This window comes from Adiantum capillus-veneris, chromosome 21 (genome assembly GCF_014529385.1).
Source record: "Adiantum capillus-veneris isolate H3 chromosome 21, ASM1452938v2, whole genome shotgun sequence".
Classification (NCBI taxonomy): Eukaryota; Viridiplantae; Streptophyta; class Polypodiopsida; order Polypodiales; family Pteridaceae; genus Adiantum; species Adiantum capillus-veneris.
The window spans coordinates 144,104,749-144,122,208 of record NC_140951.1 but is presented as its reverse complement, the minus strand read 5'-3'; the positions used below and the strand labels follow the sequence as shown (position 1 = coordinate 144,122,208).

General features: G+C 48.4%; 1 protein-coding gene across 1 annotated transcript in view; it reads left to right on the top strand.

The window, feature by feature from the left end:
• The window catches only part of LOC147431875 (receptor-like serine/threonine-protein kinase ALE2), a 74,732-nt gene extending 59,505 nt beyond the window's left edge, over positions 1 to 15,227 (top strand). The window contains exons 7-9 of the mRNA XM_086494347.1: positions 13,322 to 13,702; positions 13,815 to 14,058; positions 14,140 to 15,227. Of these exons, the coding sequence (XP_086350473.1) occupies positions 13,322 to 13,702; positions 13,815 to 14,058; positions 14,140 to 14,884 (1,370 nt within the window). The 3' untranslated portion in view covers positions 14,885 to 15,227. The remainder of the gene's footprint in view (positions 1 to 13,321; positions 13,703 to 13,814; positions 14,059 to 14,139) is intronic.
• Positions 15,228 to 17,460: the final 2,233 nt, after the last annotated feature.

Here is a 17,460-nt window from a genome sequence, read left to right as displayed (position 1 = left end):
CTTGATGAGTCTCTGAGAAGAATACAATATCCTTGTCTTTGAAACTGTCCTCAAATGCACCCACGTCCAACCTCATAGACCCATTACAATTCCAGGTAGCCATCTTCAACGTGGTCCCATATATCTCGCACCGTCATGCAGTGCGCCGCTCTAAAATCACCACCCGTCCATCTCTATAGAAGGCCATCTTTCCCTTCTCCCTTCTCGCTGTAATCTCTGGCATTACCTCTCTCATATGTGCGAGCTGTGAGAGAGTCAGGTCATCACCAAGGAAAATACTTGTCTTTTTGAGAGTAGACCTCTTCCTCAAGAATTCCTTCTTCTCTTCCAACGAGGGGAAGCGTAGTATGAGAGCTCTCCCTTTTGAAGACTCTCGCGTGCCATCACTTTTCTCACCTACCCTCCATGCCTTTGTGTGCAGAGGCTTCTCCATGCCCATCATGGATGTAAGGCTTGTGACCTCTTTCTCCACATTGTTTATGTCCTTGAGACCAGTCCCTCTCATATGCAATGCTCGCATCTGCCTTCTTTGTTCCTCTTTGAGAGTCATGTTGATAAGCATCGGTGTACAAGGAGTTTCTTGGCCTTTCCCTTTCTTGGCGACCTCAATCCATTTTTCGGCCTCGTCCGCCTTTTTCTGTGTCCTTGTTATCATCTCCCCCATGAAGATTTCTTTGCCACACTCAGTTTTTCTTCCTTTGTGATCATCCTTACCTGTTCCTTGATTTCCTTGATTTCATCTATTACCGAGGGCTGAAATTCGCCTTCCTCTAGTCCACATCTTACTCTATCAGCGAGCTCCTGTTTGAGGGCTGAGACTTCTTCTTTGAGTGGTTGTATTTCTTCGTTAAGGCTCTCTTTCTCCTTCTTCCATTGTGCGCCTTCATTGAAGACCATTTGAAGGAGGTTGGCCTTCTCCTTCCACCATCCTTCCATCTCTGTTTTCCACTCCTTCATTTCCCTCTCCATCTGCGCCATCCGCTTGTTCGTGAGCATGAAGGTTACCTTTGCTCGCGACTTACAAACAGGTGAGACATTGACGGCATCCGTGTCTTGTGCAGAATAGATTGCTTCCATGCTTTGTCGTTCAAGAGATGTATCGGGTTCACTTACTATTTCGCGCACAGAATTTTCCACTGAAACCTACGCGTATGATGTCGCATATGATATCCAGCTGAGCTACGCGTATGATGTCTTACCAGCTACATGTAGGATGCCTGACCTACGCGTAGAATGACGACCTACGCGTATGATGGCCCTCCTACACGTATGGAGTAAAAGCGCCTACCTGTGTGAATGTTGTTGCCGCCTACGCGTATGATGATGCCGCCTGTGCGCTCTTGCCGACGTCTACACGTATGATGTCTCCGTCGGCATTGTTTTCGCCTGCGTAACTGACCAACAGCTGTTGCAATCCAGCTTTTATGCAGTAAATCCTCAGATGATAAGAGGGCCTTGCGCCAGATACCTTAACTCCCAGCACTGTCCAAAGCTGTCCTGCTCATATCACGCAGCCCCTGGTTGCTTGAGAATGCCTGCAAGTGAAGGCTACCCCGAAGGGCGCAAAGCATGTACCCTGCTGAATGTAGATGATGCAGTCCCCAGCGGGTCTACCCTAGCTTTAACCCCTGTAGGAAAAGAGCGTCTACGCAACCCCCTGCTGGAGATAACCCGCGCAATCAACAGGCCCGCTCAGGGCGCAAAATGTACCTGTTCGCAGCCCCCTTCTGAGGTACTGCCCCGCTGCAAGAGCTCGAGATAGAGCCCTCTGTGATATTCCGAGCACAGCCCTATTGTGGCTGCTCCGACCTGCAATAGTGTGATGAAAACAGCCCTTCCAGGGCGTGACTTGTGGTATCCGAAAGCAGCCCCCGCTCGGTGGGAGGCCTGCTCCATGTACGCGAAACCTGGGATGTAGGGGCGCAACCTGCTACCCCGCGACCTGCTCCTGAGAGAGAGAGAGAGAGAGAGAGAGAGAGAGAGAGAGAGAGAGAGAGAGAGATGAAATGATATATTAACATCTACAAGAGGCCAAAGTGACCTATGAGGCCAACTGATTACAATGATGAGTCTAGTACCAAGTCTGGGTACAAACAAGAAAACTACAAACAAAGAACTGATAGGAATGCTACCGACTCCTATGGGTGGCTGGTAGGCTGAGCAATGGTATCACCATAAAGGTACAAAATGGGGATAAGTGTCACCATGATACAATATAGCAGTAGAATGAAGCCTTTCCCGATCGACATTCTGGGTGTCGTGCTAGAATCCTGTGGATCCTCTGCCGCAATCTCCGCCGGTGCTGCGTGGCTCCCCTCCTCAGTCGCGGTCGTCTCGATCTCCCTAACTCTGTAGCTCGATCAATGAGAGTACCGCTGATGTGTGTATGGGTGGGACCCGAGCTCTCTGGTAGTGGTGTCCCCTCTGACTCTGTGGTATTCAGACTGAAGAAATCTGAGATGCGTCTCTGGGACTGTCTCTGTCTTTGCCCATTCAATAGAGCGTCTCTATGTCTCTGAATCTCAAGTAGGAATAATCCGAGGAGAGAGAGAGAGAGAGAGAGAGAGAGAGAGAGAGAGAGAGAGAGAGAGAGAGAGAGAGAGATAAAATGAACTCTGCGTATCCGTGTCGCACGCTAGGGTTTGCTGCTGTCTGCAGGGCCCCTTCAGCCTCGCGCTCAGCAGCCCGCCAGAGAGAGAACTGTCCTCCTCGCTGCAGAGAGACCCTCGCGCTCAGCCCGCCAGAGAGTTCAGCCTCGCATTCACACAGAGAGAGAGAGAGAGAGAGAGAGAGAGAGAGAGAGAGAGAGAGAGAGAGAGAGAGAGAGATATGAAATGAAATGAAATGAAATGTTATATTAACGTCTTCAGAAGGCCAAAATGACCTATGAGACCAATCTTTTACAAAATGGTGAATCTAATACCATGTCTGGGTACAAAAGAACTAGAACAAAGATACTACTACTAGAATTGTCACGAGGACATCGTAATTGCTAACTTGAGTTGGTTTCTTTCCGATGATTTTTGTTTAATTTTTGGGACCCTCTTTTTGAAGTTGCAAATGGCCGGACATTGTATGGCCAGTTTGGAACGGTGGACGACCGAGAGTTTCACCGGCAATTGGGAAGGGCAAGTCACCACAAGTTGGTCAGGCCAATCAGCACTGGAATCCGAGCAGTAAAAGGGTGTCTAGGCTCAGTTCAAAGTCATTTAGGCCCCTCACGACACTTATAAGTTGGTGGGTACTAGGAAATCAACTCAACAGAGGAATAAGGGACACATGGCGGCTCCAGATCATTCTGCCAGATTTGCATGAAGAGGGGGGCGCCCAAATTGAGAGAGGAGGCTGATTTTCTTCATTAAGTGCTATTGTGTGTGTGAGTAGTGGGTGCAGGTGCTCACAGCTTTAATGGAAAGCTTGCCTTCTCCCTTGCTCTATGTAGCGCGATGATTTGCTCTCGCACATCTCTCTCCCCCCTTTGCACATATGATAATGCCCCTCTAGTTGGGCTTCTCAAATGACCATTTACAGTTCTGGGGTTTTATGCACGTTTGCCAAGGCAAGAGCCTTCTCTATAGGAATCGGATTAGCTAATTACTAATCCCCTTCAGGTACGCACAGTTCCGTCGCGAAGGAATACGAAAACAGAGAGTTTTCTCACGTGAAAACTTGTCCGATTTACAAGGGAACTGTCCAATTGCGTGCGGGAGCACTTGAGACACGCGTAGGCGTGCTCAGTGTTGCCAAGAAACGCGTTTCTTCACTCATGAAACGTACGAAACGTTTCTCTATGAGTTTGGACTTTTCAAAGGTAAAGTCAAGGCTCATGTTACATGTAAACCTTGAAGCCTCTTGTTCTTTGTTTTAGTCATGAAATTCTCAATGTGAGAATGTAGCTTCTGTCTTGCTTCTAGTGATAAAAGTTAGTCCTATTCTCTCTCTTTTTCATGTCTAATTGTAAAGTAATGCTTAAAACATAGATCTCAGTTTATACCACTTAAACTTACGTACATTTCTTTAGTTTGCACGAAACTTCTGTTTTGGCGTTTCTTTCTCAGACGAAACCGTTTCGAAACTACTAAAACTCGTTTCAAACAAAATGTTTGGAAACTCCGTGGCAACTATGGGCGTGCTCGCTCCGCTCGAAACCGTCCAAAACACAGAATTACAGCCTGGTGTGTTTTTTTGCAGGTTTAGGGTTTCGCACCTTTGCACCTAAACTGCAGGGAATTGCCAGGGGAGCCTCGGAAAGGCATGGGGATGCATGTACATGGCAATAGGCACCTAACAATGGCAAAACGAAAAATCACAGCATGCTGAAATTGACTTGCAGCTCACTTGAAAGCTTCCATACCACAAGGGAAAGTGTCCTTGACGTGTACTGTTGACCTACAGGGATATTTATGCCGTTATGTTGGCGAAATTGGGTCAAAAACCTGTCCATGGCTGTAATTACAGCCATGGACAGGTTTGGATAGCTTGGTGAGGGTTAGGTGAAAGCGTTCGGATCGTTTATTTGTCAGGAGAGTCTCGAGAAAGCATTGGGTGCTTGAACATGACAATTTAGAGAGATTTTTTGCAAGGAATCTCGTCTAATTCAAGGGGCAAGTGACCCTACAGGTGTGAGAGCTCGAGGGCTACCCAGAAAAGTAATCAGCACGCGGATTGGAGCGCAAAACAGGAATTCAGTGAGGTGCAATTTCTCACCAGGTTTTACAAAGAGCTCTAAAGTGCGTGGAAAGTCAATGTTTGCTTGGGATTTTGTCCGTGGAGACTTCTACTATGGTTATGTTGCCGAAATCGGGTTGGAGTAAAGGAATTTCAGCCCTATAAAAGTGAGACAGCTTGTAGAAGCTTATAGGTTTTTCTCTAGTATAATAAGAATAAAGAAATATGGAAAGGGGTGCCAGTCTTTGGGGCCAATAAGGTGTCGTTCTCTACTTGGTAGCGCTCTAGTTGCTAGGCCGTGGTTTGTCTTGAAGTGTTGAATTCCAGTCACATGCTTATTCGTGAAGTTCCTTTGGGTCGTAAAGTTAAAGTAAAGTTATTGGGTGAAAGCCAACGTCTACCGCCCTACGGGCCGAGTTTCATGGTTCCGTTGTCGGGACTTGAATCACTTTTTCCTCAAGAAGGGAGCCTCGGTTGTTTTTGGTAAAGACTTGGTAAAGACATAAAGTAGAGGAACCTGGAATTACACTATGGCTGACAGGACAGATGACATCAGGGAAGAGGGTTCCTCTTCACAGGACAGACAGGAAATTCCGCATGTTCGCCCTACCAAAATGTGGTCAAATTAGGGCTGATTTTTTGTTGCGTTTTTAGGGTTTGCAAGTATGAACCAAGATGAGATAGGGAGAGGTCTCACACTATAGTGTTTCGGAATTATTCTCATTTGCGGAGGCAAGATCCTTTTGCACAAGTAAAAATTAAGGGACAGATTGCAAGATGCTATTTGGTGAAGTTCAAGAACTATCGACCTATGGATGCAAAGTGGATGAAAGAGCATGAACTGTCAGAGTCACCAAATGTATTGCAGCTTTACCTTGAGGCCTTTGGGTTACAGCCTACGTATGTCCCAACCCAACGTCTGCAAAGGAGGGGTAATGATAGAACTAGCACATCAAATGTACTCATGGATTCAGTGCAATAGCAGTGTACATTGTTTGACAAAACTATAAAGGTCTCATTAAGTCATTTGTACACATGTTTTGACAGTCTTTCTTGCGGATACATGCGATGATAAAAGAGTGCTTACCAGACTAAATCATCTATGGCATGTATATATGGCAAGTGTCTTTATATTTGTGTAACTCAAGTAGATCTAGCCCAAGACATGTTTGATCTTCACAACTCATGACCCTAGAGAAAGGAACAAAACCCTCTCTGAATAAGCAGTGGAAACGGCCCCGTATCTCATAGTACACTGTACAGACAATGTCAAAAGTGCATGATCTACTGCTACGCCCACTGGTATGGCTCCCACTAGGAAATCTTGAATACAAGCAATAAAGCTCGGCTGTGCCATAACATAGTCCACTGTACTAACCTCGTGTCTGTGTGGAAAGCATGTGAAACCGACTGCTCCAAGAAATCGCTGTAAGCCATTAAGTATGGTTAACTCATGTGCAGTTGTCATCTCTGGGAGGTATCTCCCATACTCCGTCTGCTCTCTATCATGTGAGCATTTGTCAAGCCCCAACTCACCCACATCCAGCTCTTTAAGCATCTCATCTGAAGCGTCGTAGAGACTGTCTGAGATTTGTCCATTCGGGCATTGAAGTCCCCTAGGAGGATGATATCACCATCCCTAGAAAACTCCCATATATCATCATATAGTGTAGAGAAAGGCGATTGTCCTTTGGATGGAGCATATATTGACGTATAAGGGGGGGGAGTAACATATGGCAATGTATAGAAATCGGCCTGTGTCAGCTCTGAGCCTCACCCACATGTATCTAGCATGATCATCTCTCCGTACAATATGTAGTAGTGGTTGTAACTTCTCCCCAAATAGCATTGCTGCTCCTCTTGAACCTCTACTCCCATGCTCAGATCTCGCGATTATCCTGTGGGCTGTCTCCCATCTGTATCCCACCACATGTGGCATAAGCTTTCCAAGGGCCTGATGAGTCTCCGAGAAGAAAACAATGTACCTGTCTCTGAAACTATCCTCAAAGGCACTAACGTCCAACCTCATAGATCCATTACAATTTCAAGTAGCCATCTTCAATGTGGTCCCATAGGTCTCACATCGTCATGTGGAGCGCTGCTCTGCAATCATCACCCGACCATCTCTGTAAAAGGCCATCTTTCCCTTCTCCCTTGTCGTCGTAAACTCTGGCATTACCTCTCTCATATGCGCAAGCAGTGAGAGAGTGAGATCATCATCGAGGAAAATACCTGTCTTCTTGAGAGTAGGTCTCCTTCCCAAGAATTCCTTCTTCTCTTCCAATGAGGGGAAGCGTAATATGAGAGCTCTCCCTTTTGAAGATGCTCCCGGCCATCACTCTTCTTGCCCACTCTCCATGCCTTTGTGTGTGAAGGCTTGTCCACCCCTATCGTGGTCGTGGATGTGAGGGTCGTGACCTCTTTTTCACATTGTTTATGTCCTTGAGGCCGGTTACCCTCACATGTAGAGCGCACATCCTCCTTCTTTGTTCCTCTTCAAAGGTCATGTTAATAAGAGTGGGTGTACAAGGAGCTTTCCCTTTCTTGCCTTCTTTGTTCCTCTTCGAAGGTCATGTTAATAAGAGTGGGTGTACAAGGAGCTTTCCCTTTCTTGGCAACCTCAATCCATTTTTCGGCCTCCTCTACTTTCTTTTATGTTGTGGAGATGACCGTGGCCCATGACTTCTTCTCCTCACCTCCTTGATAGCCCGTATTTCTTCTCTCATGGTTTCAATTCTTCCATCATGGATGGCTGAATTTCGCCTTCTTCGAGCCGCCCACTTTTTGCTTATAGATTTCGGATGACCACTTTCTCCTCGAGCGAAGCGATCTTCCTACACATGCCATCTCTTTCTTCAGTCCATCTTTGAAGAATAGTGCTTCTCTCCTTCCTCCACTCTTTCACTTCGTTTCTCCATTATATATATATATATATATATATATATATATATATATATATATATATATATAGAGAGAGAGAGAGAGAGAGAGAGAGAGAGAGAGAGAGAGAGAGAGAAAGAAAGAAAGAAAGAAAGAAAGATTTTTAACGTCTATGTCAGGCCGAAATCGGCCTATGAGACAAATCAAATGTACATTGTGTGTATGTCATCCGTCTATCGGAAAGACAAATGAAACAAAATTGATACAAAACTGAACTGAGCTGAAAGTAGGTAGTGGAGTATCTGAGGAGGGATGGAGCTCTATCTCTAGGGGTATATGCATGTCTGTATGCTCAAGGTAGTACAATCATGAGAATGCATCAAGCTATCTAGCTCCATCCTGTACTAATGGGGGGGTGTAAGATGTGGTACATGGGTGGGTCTGGTGCCAAGGCTACCCGGATGAAAGCGGTCGGGTCAGCCCTCATCTGAGCCACTCGCTCCTCAGTGGCACGGCGCTCCCGGGCTCGGATCTCCTCGATCTGTCGGTGGTGGGAGCTCGCGCCCCTGTAGCCTGTGACTCGTGGTCGTCGTCTAGCTCGGTTCACCTCCGCCTGTGGGAGTGTCACTCCCCTCTGAGTGTCTGGTGAGGGGGGGGCGGAAATCCTCTGAAAGAAGTCTGTGAGTTGCGATTGTCTCCCCTCTGTCTGTGTAGCTGTGTGTGGCTGTAGTAGTGTGTCCCGATGGCTCTGTATCTCTAGTAAGAAACGTCCGAGCTGTCTCTGATCTCGAGATTCCATGATCTCTCGGAGAGTGGGCTGTCCTCTAAATAGGGCCTCATACCTGCCTCTGATCTCAGTGTATGCTCTGCATCTACATACAAAGTGCTCCTCACTCTCCACCTCCTCTGTGCAGGCTCTGCAGATTCGCTCCCCCCTCGGAACACCAGTATGTCTCCCGATCTCAATCTCTAACCTGTGTGAAGCCACTCTCAGCTGACCAATCGCCACCCGTGAGCTATGTGGCATATATGTGTCCATGTAGCGTGGTCTCTGTATGAACCCCCCAGATAATATGGTGAGAAACTGGTCTCTGTAATCTGACATCCTCGTCCCCAAGCTAGGTGCCGCCCAGACTCTCCTAGTGTATAGCTGCCACAGATCCTGTCTCAATACCAAGTTCCTCTCACTGCGAGAGAGGTGAACATATGGTGAGTGGGGGTCGTACTGGAATGGTGGTAGGCTCTCCATGTCAAGACCGTGTCCCTCAAACCATGCTCTGACCTGTGAGTACCATGCTCTCTCATGTCCACTCTCTGATAGCTGTATAGCTGCCTCAAATGCTCTACGGGTAAGTCTGTCAGGAGGTAGCTCTCTCATCCTCTGGATGAAGCAAACTGTCTGGAATAGTGCCTCTACAACCATAGGTGGTGTGGCGAGCTCGGCTCTAATAATGTCGTGTGGCACTGTCTTCTTGCTGCGGAGCAAGCGTGAGATCATATATACCTGTGGTCTCTCAAGTTGTGTCCACTGGTCAGCTGTCAATCCTGGTGCCCATACTGCCGCCGAGTACATCAAGGCCGGGGTGACTAAGGTGTCGAAAAGCCACCCCTTCGTGCGGGGCTCCTGAAAGTGTGCCTGGTGGCACCTCCGCTCTAGCATGGCCAGAGCTGCATATCCTCGGGTGAGCCTGTCAACAGCAGCCTGCCTCATAGTGAAGGGTCCTGGTAGGCTGGTGAATGTGATGCCAAGGTAGACATAGGAGGTGACTACATCAACCTGTCCTCCTGCTGCTGTGAAGGTGGCGGCGCTCCTCACTGCACTGGATGTGTGAAAGATCATAACCTTGGTTTTGCCAAGGTTCACAGTCAACCCCCTGTTTGTGCTGAATTCGTCCAAGGCCTCAAGATGGCGTTGCAAGCCCTCGGGTGACTCTGAAATCAACACAATATCATCAGCATATAACATGATGTGGACCGGAGTACCTGCTAAGTCGCTCCCCTCTCCCCCTGCTCGTAGTATGTAGTCGGAGATCTCGTCGATGTATAGCCCAAAGAGTGTCGGGGAGAGTGGGCATCCTTGCTTAACACCAATGGTGCTAGCAATGGTCTCTGAAAAACCGCCTGGGCAACGAACCCGACCCGCCACCCTCTCATATAGAGCATATATGGCCCAAATCATCTCTGTTGGTACCCCAATGCTGTGAAGGCGCTGGAAGAGTCTCTCGCGTGGGACTGTGTCAAAGGCCTTGCGGAAGTCCACAAAGCAGCAGTAAAGCCTCTTCTTCCGCGCCTTTGCCCCATCAATGAGGCAGCGCAGAACGAAGATGTGGTCAATGGTGGAGAAAGCTCGTCTGAAACCTGCTTGGCCTGGAGCTCGTAAACCCTCGATCTCTGCGTAGCAGCTGAGCTGTGCCTCAAGTACTGCTCCATATAGCTTGGCCATCGTGTGGCCAATCATGATAGTCCTGTAGTTCCCTGGGTCCAGGGTGTCGCCAGATTTGTGGATAGGCACTATGGTGTGCTGTGTCCACTCCTCTGGGAAGCCCTCCCCTATAGCCCGGTTGAAGACATGTGCAATCAACGGGGCTATAGTGGAGGCCGCATAAATGATGTGCTCACTCTGTAATCCAGTATGGTCAGCTGATCGTCTGTGCTGCATGCGGCGTATGGCCCTCTCTACCATCTCTGCCGTAAAGAAGGAGGAGCACGTGGGGCGAGGCTCGTGTGGTTGTGGAATAGGAGGCTGCCCTGGCACTTCATAAAGTCGCTCTGCATAATCATGCCATATCTGTGGATCCTCAATAGCTGTAGTCGGACGTGGCTCGCGTAGGGTGCGCCATGCCGTCGCGCTATCCATGCTCATGAATAGGCGGTATAGCTCAAGCTCCTGTGCCTCTTCGAATGCTCGCCGCTTTTGGCGTGTCAGCGTCTTCATATGCCGTCTGGCCTCTCTCTCTGTGATCTCTCCTAAGGCTTGTCGTGCCTGGAGGCGTCGGTATAGCTCTCTGCACTCATCATCATACCAGCGGTTCTGAGGCATAGCCCCGGGGGGGGGAGTGCGTCCTGTGTGAGTGGTGTGTGGAAAAGAGCTAATAGCTGAAGTGTGGAGAACGGAAGAGATATGTGATGTGAGAACTGAGAGTGGTGTGGATGGGTGGAGGAGACATAGGCCATGTTCGACCTTGGCCGAGTAAATAGAGGCTAACTCATGTGTGAAATGGATGGTGGTGTGTGGAGTGCGTGTTGTGGAGCTGTGTGTGATGGTATCTCCGGTGATAGAGAAAGAGAGGTATGTGTGGTCGGCTCCGATGGGTATGGGTGGAATGGTGAAGGATGTGATAAGGTGTGTAGCCTCCCTGGGTCCCAGAATATAGTCGACTGTACTCCCCCCTCCTTCTGCAACTCCATGTGGCATACAAGTCAGGCCCCCTGAGGTGGGCCACTGGACCATCCCGTTATAAATAACGAGACGGTGCTGGGAGCCAAGTCGAAGTAGATGTCGTCCATAAGCTGTGACTGGAGCTCTGTCTGCTGTGTCTCTCCTAGTAGCCTCCTCATCTAGAGTGTGTAGTGTCTCTGGGTCCTCATGGTCATATGTCTCACACTGCTCACTGCGTGTACGAGCATTGAAGTCTCCCATAAGGAAGACTTCGCCCAGTGTGGAGTACTCCATAATCTCCTCCGTGAGGCATGCGTACGGTGACTCCTGCTCAATAGGGGCGAATCTGGAGCCTGTGGGAGCAAAATAGCAAAGGGCAATGTAGACGATCCTGTCTCGTGAGAGCTCGAGGCGAATCCACATGTAGCGGGCCTGTGGGTCCCGGGCAACAATCTGTAGTCTGCTGTGAAGCCCCTGTCTAAAGAGTATGGCCACTCCTCCTGAGCCGCGAGTGGTGTGCTGGCGCATACATCCTCGATGTAGAGACTCCCACTGAAATCCATGTATCCGTGGTAACCCTCTCTCCGGGCTCTCGTGTGTCTCTGTAAGTAGAATGATGTCTCGACCTCTCATCACCTCCTCAAGTCTCTCTGGGTGTGTCCATAAGTCTCCATTGCAATTCCAAACCGTGACATGAATCTCCTCGTGTGTCCCACAGGCCGCGAGTCCCTATGCGATGGTCTTGCCATCAATGATAACCCTACCATCCCGATATACTGCCTTCTTCCCTTCTTTGCGGGCTTGGTGGACTCGAGGCATGCACGCGCGACGGTGATCTTGTTGCATCTTTGTGAGGTCATCATCTAGATAAATCGGTGGGCCGTCGATCCCTCTCAGGATGACCCTCTTTCGGAGGAAGGAAGTTCGAGACTCCTCGGAGGCGAATTGGAGGATGAGAGCTCTTTTCTTTGGATCTTTGCCGGCTCTCCAAACTTTGGAGAAAGGGATCTCTTCTTCCTTGTATCCCACTTTCTTGCATAAAGCTTTCCCATCGCTTTCGGGTGTAGACCCTTCTTCTTCTTTGATGCCGGTCACTCGCACATTGAGACGGCGAGCTTGTCGCATCTTCTCCTCTTCGATGGTTGTGTGTACGATGAGTACTTCATCTTTTTGGGCTTCCTCTCTTGCTACCTTCTTGATGTTCTTTTTGACTACTTCGACCCATCCTTCTTTGGTGGCCTCTAATTTGTCCTCAATGCTTGCGGTGAGGGCTTTGGTGATCTCCTCCTTGAGGGCTTCCTTAGCCTCCCCTTTAATCTCTCCTTCCTCGGGGGTGAGGGATGTGAGGGAAGCATGAAGGAGATCGATTTGTGCCTTCATCTCTTCTTGCTCTTTCCTCCATCTCTCCCTCTCCTTCTCGTTCTCCCGTTCCCTTCTCTCCTTCTCCTCTTTGAGATTTTGGATTTCCGCTCTCATGTCCTCCTTCTCTTCGTTCCATAGCTTGATGAAGTTGGCTTTCTCCTCCTTCCATATTTCTCTCTCCATCCGCCATTCCTTCATGTCCTTCTCCAATTGTGCAAGCCTCTTATTCGTGAGCATGAAGGACGTTGTCTTCTTTGTCGGTGTCGGCGTCTTGATGATGGGGGAAGACATGGTTGGCTTCGTAGCTACCCTCTCTTCATATTGTGAAGAAGAGGGGAAGAGAACAAATTTTAAAGCCTGCAAAATCTTAACTGTTATGTTCTGTACTGACTGCCTTGACTGTAGTGGCGCTGAGGATGCAGCAGGTCGTTGAATGACTGACAGGGGGCGAGCCCACAGTAGGGTTAAGCTGTGCAGGGCTGAGTACTAACTGCTATAGCAGGTCACGGACGAACAGACCACACAGTCTGAGGGGCGCCCAAAAGCTGAGGAACGTGCAGGAATCTCTTGCCCACACACACGCACGCACACACACACTCACATACACCTGCTGGCGCAGGTGCAGTGGGTTGCAGCAGCGCGCAGGAGTATTCGCGAACTGCTCACGCGCAAGAATTTCACGCGCAAGAGAGAGAGAGATACTAAAACAACAAAAAATTACAAGAAACCCTAAAAATAGCAAGAAACGCTTGTGAAACCTTAAAAAACAGCAAAACACAGATTTGAAACCCTTTTAAAAAAAAAAAACAGTGACGAAACCCCAAAAAAACAGCCAAAAAACAGTTTCGAAACCCTTAAAACAGAAAAAAATAGTGACGAAACCTTAACAACAGCCAAAAAGCAATTTCGAAACCCTAAAAACAACAAAGAAGAAGTGACAAAACCCTAAGAACAGAGAGAGAGAGAGAGAGAGAGAGAGAGAGAGAGAGAGGAAGAAGTGAGAGAGAGCAAGATGTGTTGTGGTTTGGACAGCTGCGTTGTCAAGCGAAATGGGAAGCTCAACTTCAATCTCATTTACTTCAAGTATAGCGGCATATGTGAGCACTGCAAGAACCTTCACGTTCGTGGAGCTGGACAGGGCTACTGGCAGGTTCCGATCAGACAATGTGATTGGAGAGGGTGGCTTTGGCAGGGTTTACTCCGGGGTCTTAGAAGATGGACAAAAGGTTGCGGTCAAAGTTCTCACTCGTGATAATCAGCATGGAGGGAAAGAATTCATTGCAGAGGTAGAGATGCTGAGTCGTCTTCATCACCGCAACTTGGTGAAGCTGATTGGAATATGTACAGAAGAGCACAACCGCTGCCTGGTGTATGAGCTGATCCCAAATGGGAGTGTGGAGTCTCATCTTCATGGTGCTTAACTGGCTGCTCTGAACGACTCTTTTGAAATGTTTGTAGAGCTTGGATGTTTCTATCAGTCTGTTCTGTTTCATGCAGCTTGATTGTCACTGCTACTTGATTTCAGGTATTGACAAGGAGACCTCCACACTAGATTGGGAGGCTCGCATGAAAATAGCTCTTGGTGCAGCTCGAGGATTGGCTTATCTTCATGAAGATTCAAACCCTCGCGTCATTCATCGTGACTTCAAGGCAAGCAACATTCTCTTGGAGAATGAATTTAATCCGAAGGTTTCTGACTTTGGGCTGGCAAAGGCTGCTCCAGATGAAGGCAGCGGGCACCTTTCTACCAGAGTAATGGGGACCTTCGGGTAGATAAAATCACTGTGTCTAACATGAGAATTTTCAGACAATAGTCTTTCTAGATTACTAATTTGTTACCATTCTTGCAGGTATGTAGCCCCTGAGTATGCAATGACAGGGCATTTGCTTGTAAAAAGTGATGTGTACAGCTATGGGGTAGTGCTGTTGGAGTTGCTGTCAGGCAGAAAACCTGTTGACATGTCGCAACCTCCTGGGCAGGAGAATCTTGTGACTTGGGCCAGACCCCTTCTTACAAGCAGGGAAGGATTGGAAGTTCTTGTCGATCCGGCGTTGAGGAGTAACTATCCTCTTGACAACCTAGCTAAGGTAGCAGCCATAGCATCCATGTGTGTGCAGCCAGAAGTTTCTCATCGCCCATTTATGGGTGAAGTGGTACAAGCATTAAAACTAGTATATAATGATTCAGACATACATAATGGAACTGGCTCTAGCAATGGCAGCCAAATAGAAGACTCGTTGGCTGAAAGTGAAACCAGGGCAGATGTTGGGCAGGGGTGGATGGAGCAAAAGGAGGAGGAGACTGAGCTGCCTGATAACACGTCCTTTGTCTCTATAGACTATGATTCGGGTCCTAGCCATAGCCATGCAGCAGCGGGGTCTGTCCCAAGTGGACCTCTTTCCATATCTGTGGTTTTATCGACTTCTGCACGGTTTTTTAGGCGTCACTCCAACTCATTTAGGAGGCACAGCCTCTCTGGGCCTTTAAGATCAAGCAAAACGTGGCTACAAGGTTATGATACCAAGAAGTGCATGAACAGGAAAGGAAGCATTAGTGACGATGTAACATTGTCTAGACAGATAAGCTCTGGCTAAGACAAGAGTCCAGACAGACATACATTATGATTTGTCAAGGTTTGTGATGCTGTGCTCGCCTGCTGTCAACAAGCTTGTGCTGCTCAACCGGATGATTTTAGCTATTTTGCGAGATAGGCGGAGCTCCATTCATCATCCACCCAAGCACAAAACTCTTCTCTACAGAGAGAGGTCACGTTGTATTTTACTGGTCCCTTGATAAGCAGGGTGGAAGTTGTAATCGCCCGGGCACTGACTGCACAGCAATATCAACTCGCCTGCTGAAAGCGAATGGGACTCAAGTGTATGGCTACGGAAAGTTTTGAATTTTTTGATTCTTTCATTAATGAGCTTTCGGCCTCTCTCTCTCTCTCTCTCTCTCTCTCTCTCTCTCTCTCTCTCTCTCTCTCGGCTGAGTGCATTTTCTTTTTGTAGTGCAAATTCCACTGACCTTTCTTGAATTTTGTACTCTGTTACCTGAAGGGTCTTTGTAAACATCACATGCCATATCTTGTATCAATTCAAGATGTCAGATGCGTAAGTTTCCGTCCTCACCATAATGTTTGCCGCTGTTCATCAGTATTCTGGCTACTGACAAGGCACGAATCCATTGCTTGCCGATGACATCATGCCAACTCATCCTGCGTCAGGAATCAGTGCAGCACCTAATCTGTGCGAAGTCAGGGAGCGGAATTTTGAAGCTGCCTGATCTGCACCATCTGAGCAGACAGAATATTGTGCAGTATTTGCAATAACTGTGTGTAGTTTTTTTCGCTTTTGGAGGCACCAGCACGCACAGTAATTGACCTGCATATACTGGCCCCCTTCCCCCTGACTGTGACGGGGTAGGGAATGATCATTTAGTGACCATTTCCCATAATGTTGACGACCACACGGCGACCGGCGGAGGCCAGGAGCCATGTGGGAGTCAACATTATGGGGAATGGTCACCAAAAGACCATTCCCGGCCGTCGAGGGTCGGGAGGAGGGGGGACCATGAGAAGCAGAGACAGGGATTGGAGGCAGAGCATGCTTTTCCTGGATGACATACGCCCCTGCAGCAAAGAGAAGATGGCGGAGCTGAGGAGCCCATGCCACCATGAGAGTAGTCATCAGCATATGCAAAGCATTCATCACGCACATCATCATCATCATACTCAAGAGGTAGCCGTACAGCCTGCCTGCCTGCTTATATCATCATCGACGTCATCATGGCAGGGAAATGCAGGGAAGGCCACCTCTTCTCCTGCTGCTGATGTCTTCTTGTGTTCATCATGACATTTCGGCCATCATGTGCGTCCCTAGAGTTAGAGTCAAATTCTGTGCGATGTGGATGACATTGCAGGTCGATATTGCTCGTGATAGGCGGCCAAACTGAGAGAGAGAGAGAGAGAGAGAGAGAGAGAGAGAGAGAGAGAGAGAGAGAGATGGTCTGTGTGTGTACCACAACAATATACATAAGCGTGCCAGTGTCCATGTGATGTCATGTGTGAGAGAGAAAGAGAGATGTCTGGCTATGATGGAAGTAGCTGTAGCTGCAACAGAGAGCTTCCATAGGAACTCTGCAGGGTGGTGCTGTCATCATTTTGATGATTCAATTACACCTATAATCAGGTACGCACGCAGAGAGAACCGACCATTATCCGCAATATTATGTGTGCTGAGGTGGCATCACCTCATCCCATTCCAGCTGCTGACCTGCCATATTCCCAGTGCTGAGGTGGAGAGATCTGGTTGAGCTGCAGACTGTGCATAGCTCTGTGACATTCTGCATGCTGAGTTGGATAACCCTGATTGGTGTGCTGATTGAATGTAGCTTCTGGCAATTCCGATTGCTGAGTTAATCATCTGACGGTCACATCCGATTTTCTGAGTAGGAAAGGCAAGGGGATGGAGGGCGCACATCTGCTGCCCCCCGAGTCCCGACCTTGATGGGGCAGGGAATGGTCATTGTTTGACCATTCTTCATAATATTAACGACCCCATGGCGACCGGTGGAGGCCGAGAGCCATGGTGGGAGTCAATATTATGGGAATGGTCATTAAATGACCATTTCCGGCCATCAAGGGTCGGGGGGAGGGGGGCCATGCAGTGAGCTCTGTAAAATTACGTGCACTGAGGTGTTCCACAATGATTGGGGGAGACAGCGAAGCGAGGAAGGATTACGCGTGTTGACTTGGATTAGAGGAAACGGTGGATTATTACGAGCGTTGACTTGCCATGCAATGATTGGAAATGATGTTGAAAATGATTGGAGGAGGCAACGCTGATTACGGGTGCTGAGCTGGAGATCGTACAGTGGCGTGCAGACTGTCAGCTACATTTTTCAGATTCCGAACGTTGACTTGGCAATCATCCAGCAGCGCTACATGTTTATTCTATCTAGTAATGGCAGCAGGATAGACGGCCCCTTGACCCCCGACCGTCAAGGTCCAGGGTCGCGGGGTAGGGGATCTCAGCCGCTCATCTAGTAGCAATTACGTACATTAATGTTTGCTCTTTGCTGTCAGATGCCGACAAGTCAGCGCGCGTAATAATGCATGGCAATATTTGGCAATCATTTTGAGATTCCTTAGCATGCGGAAAAATGGTTGCTT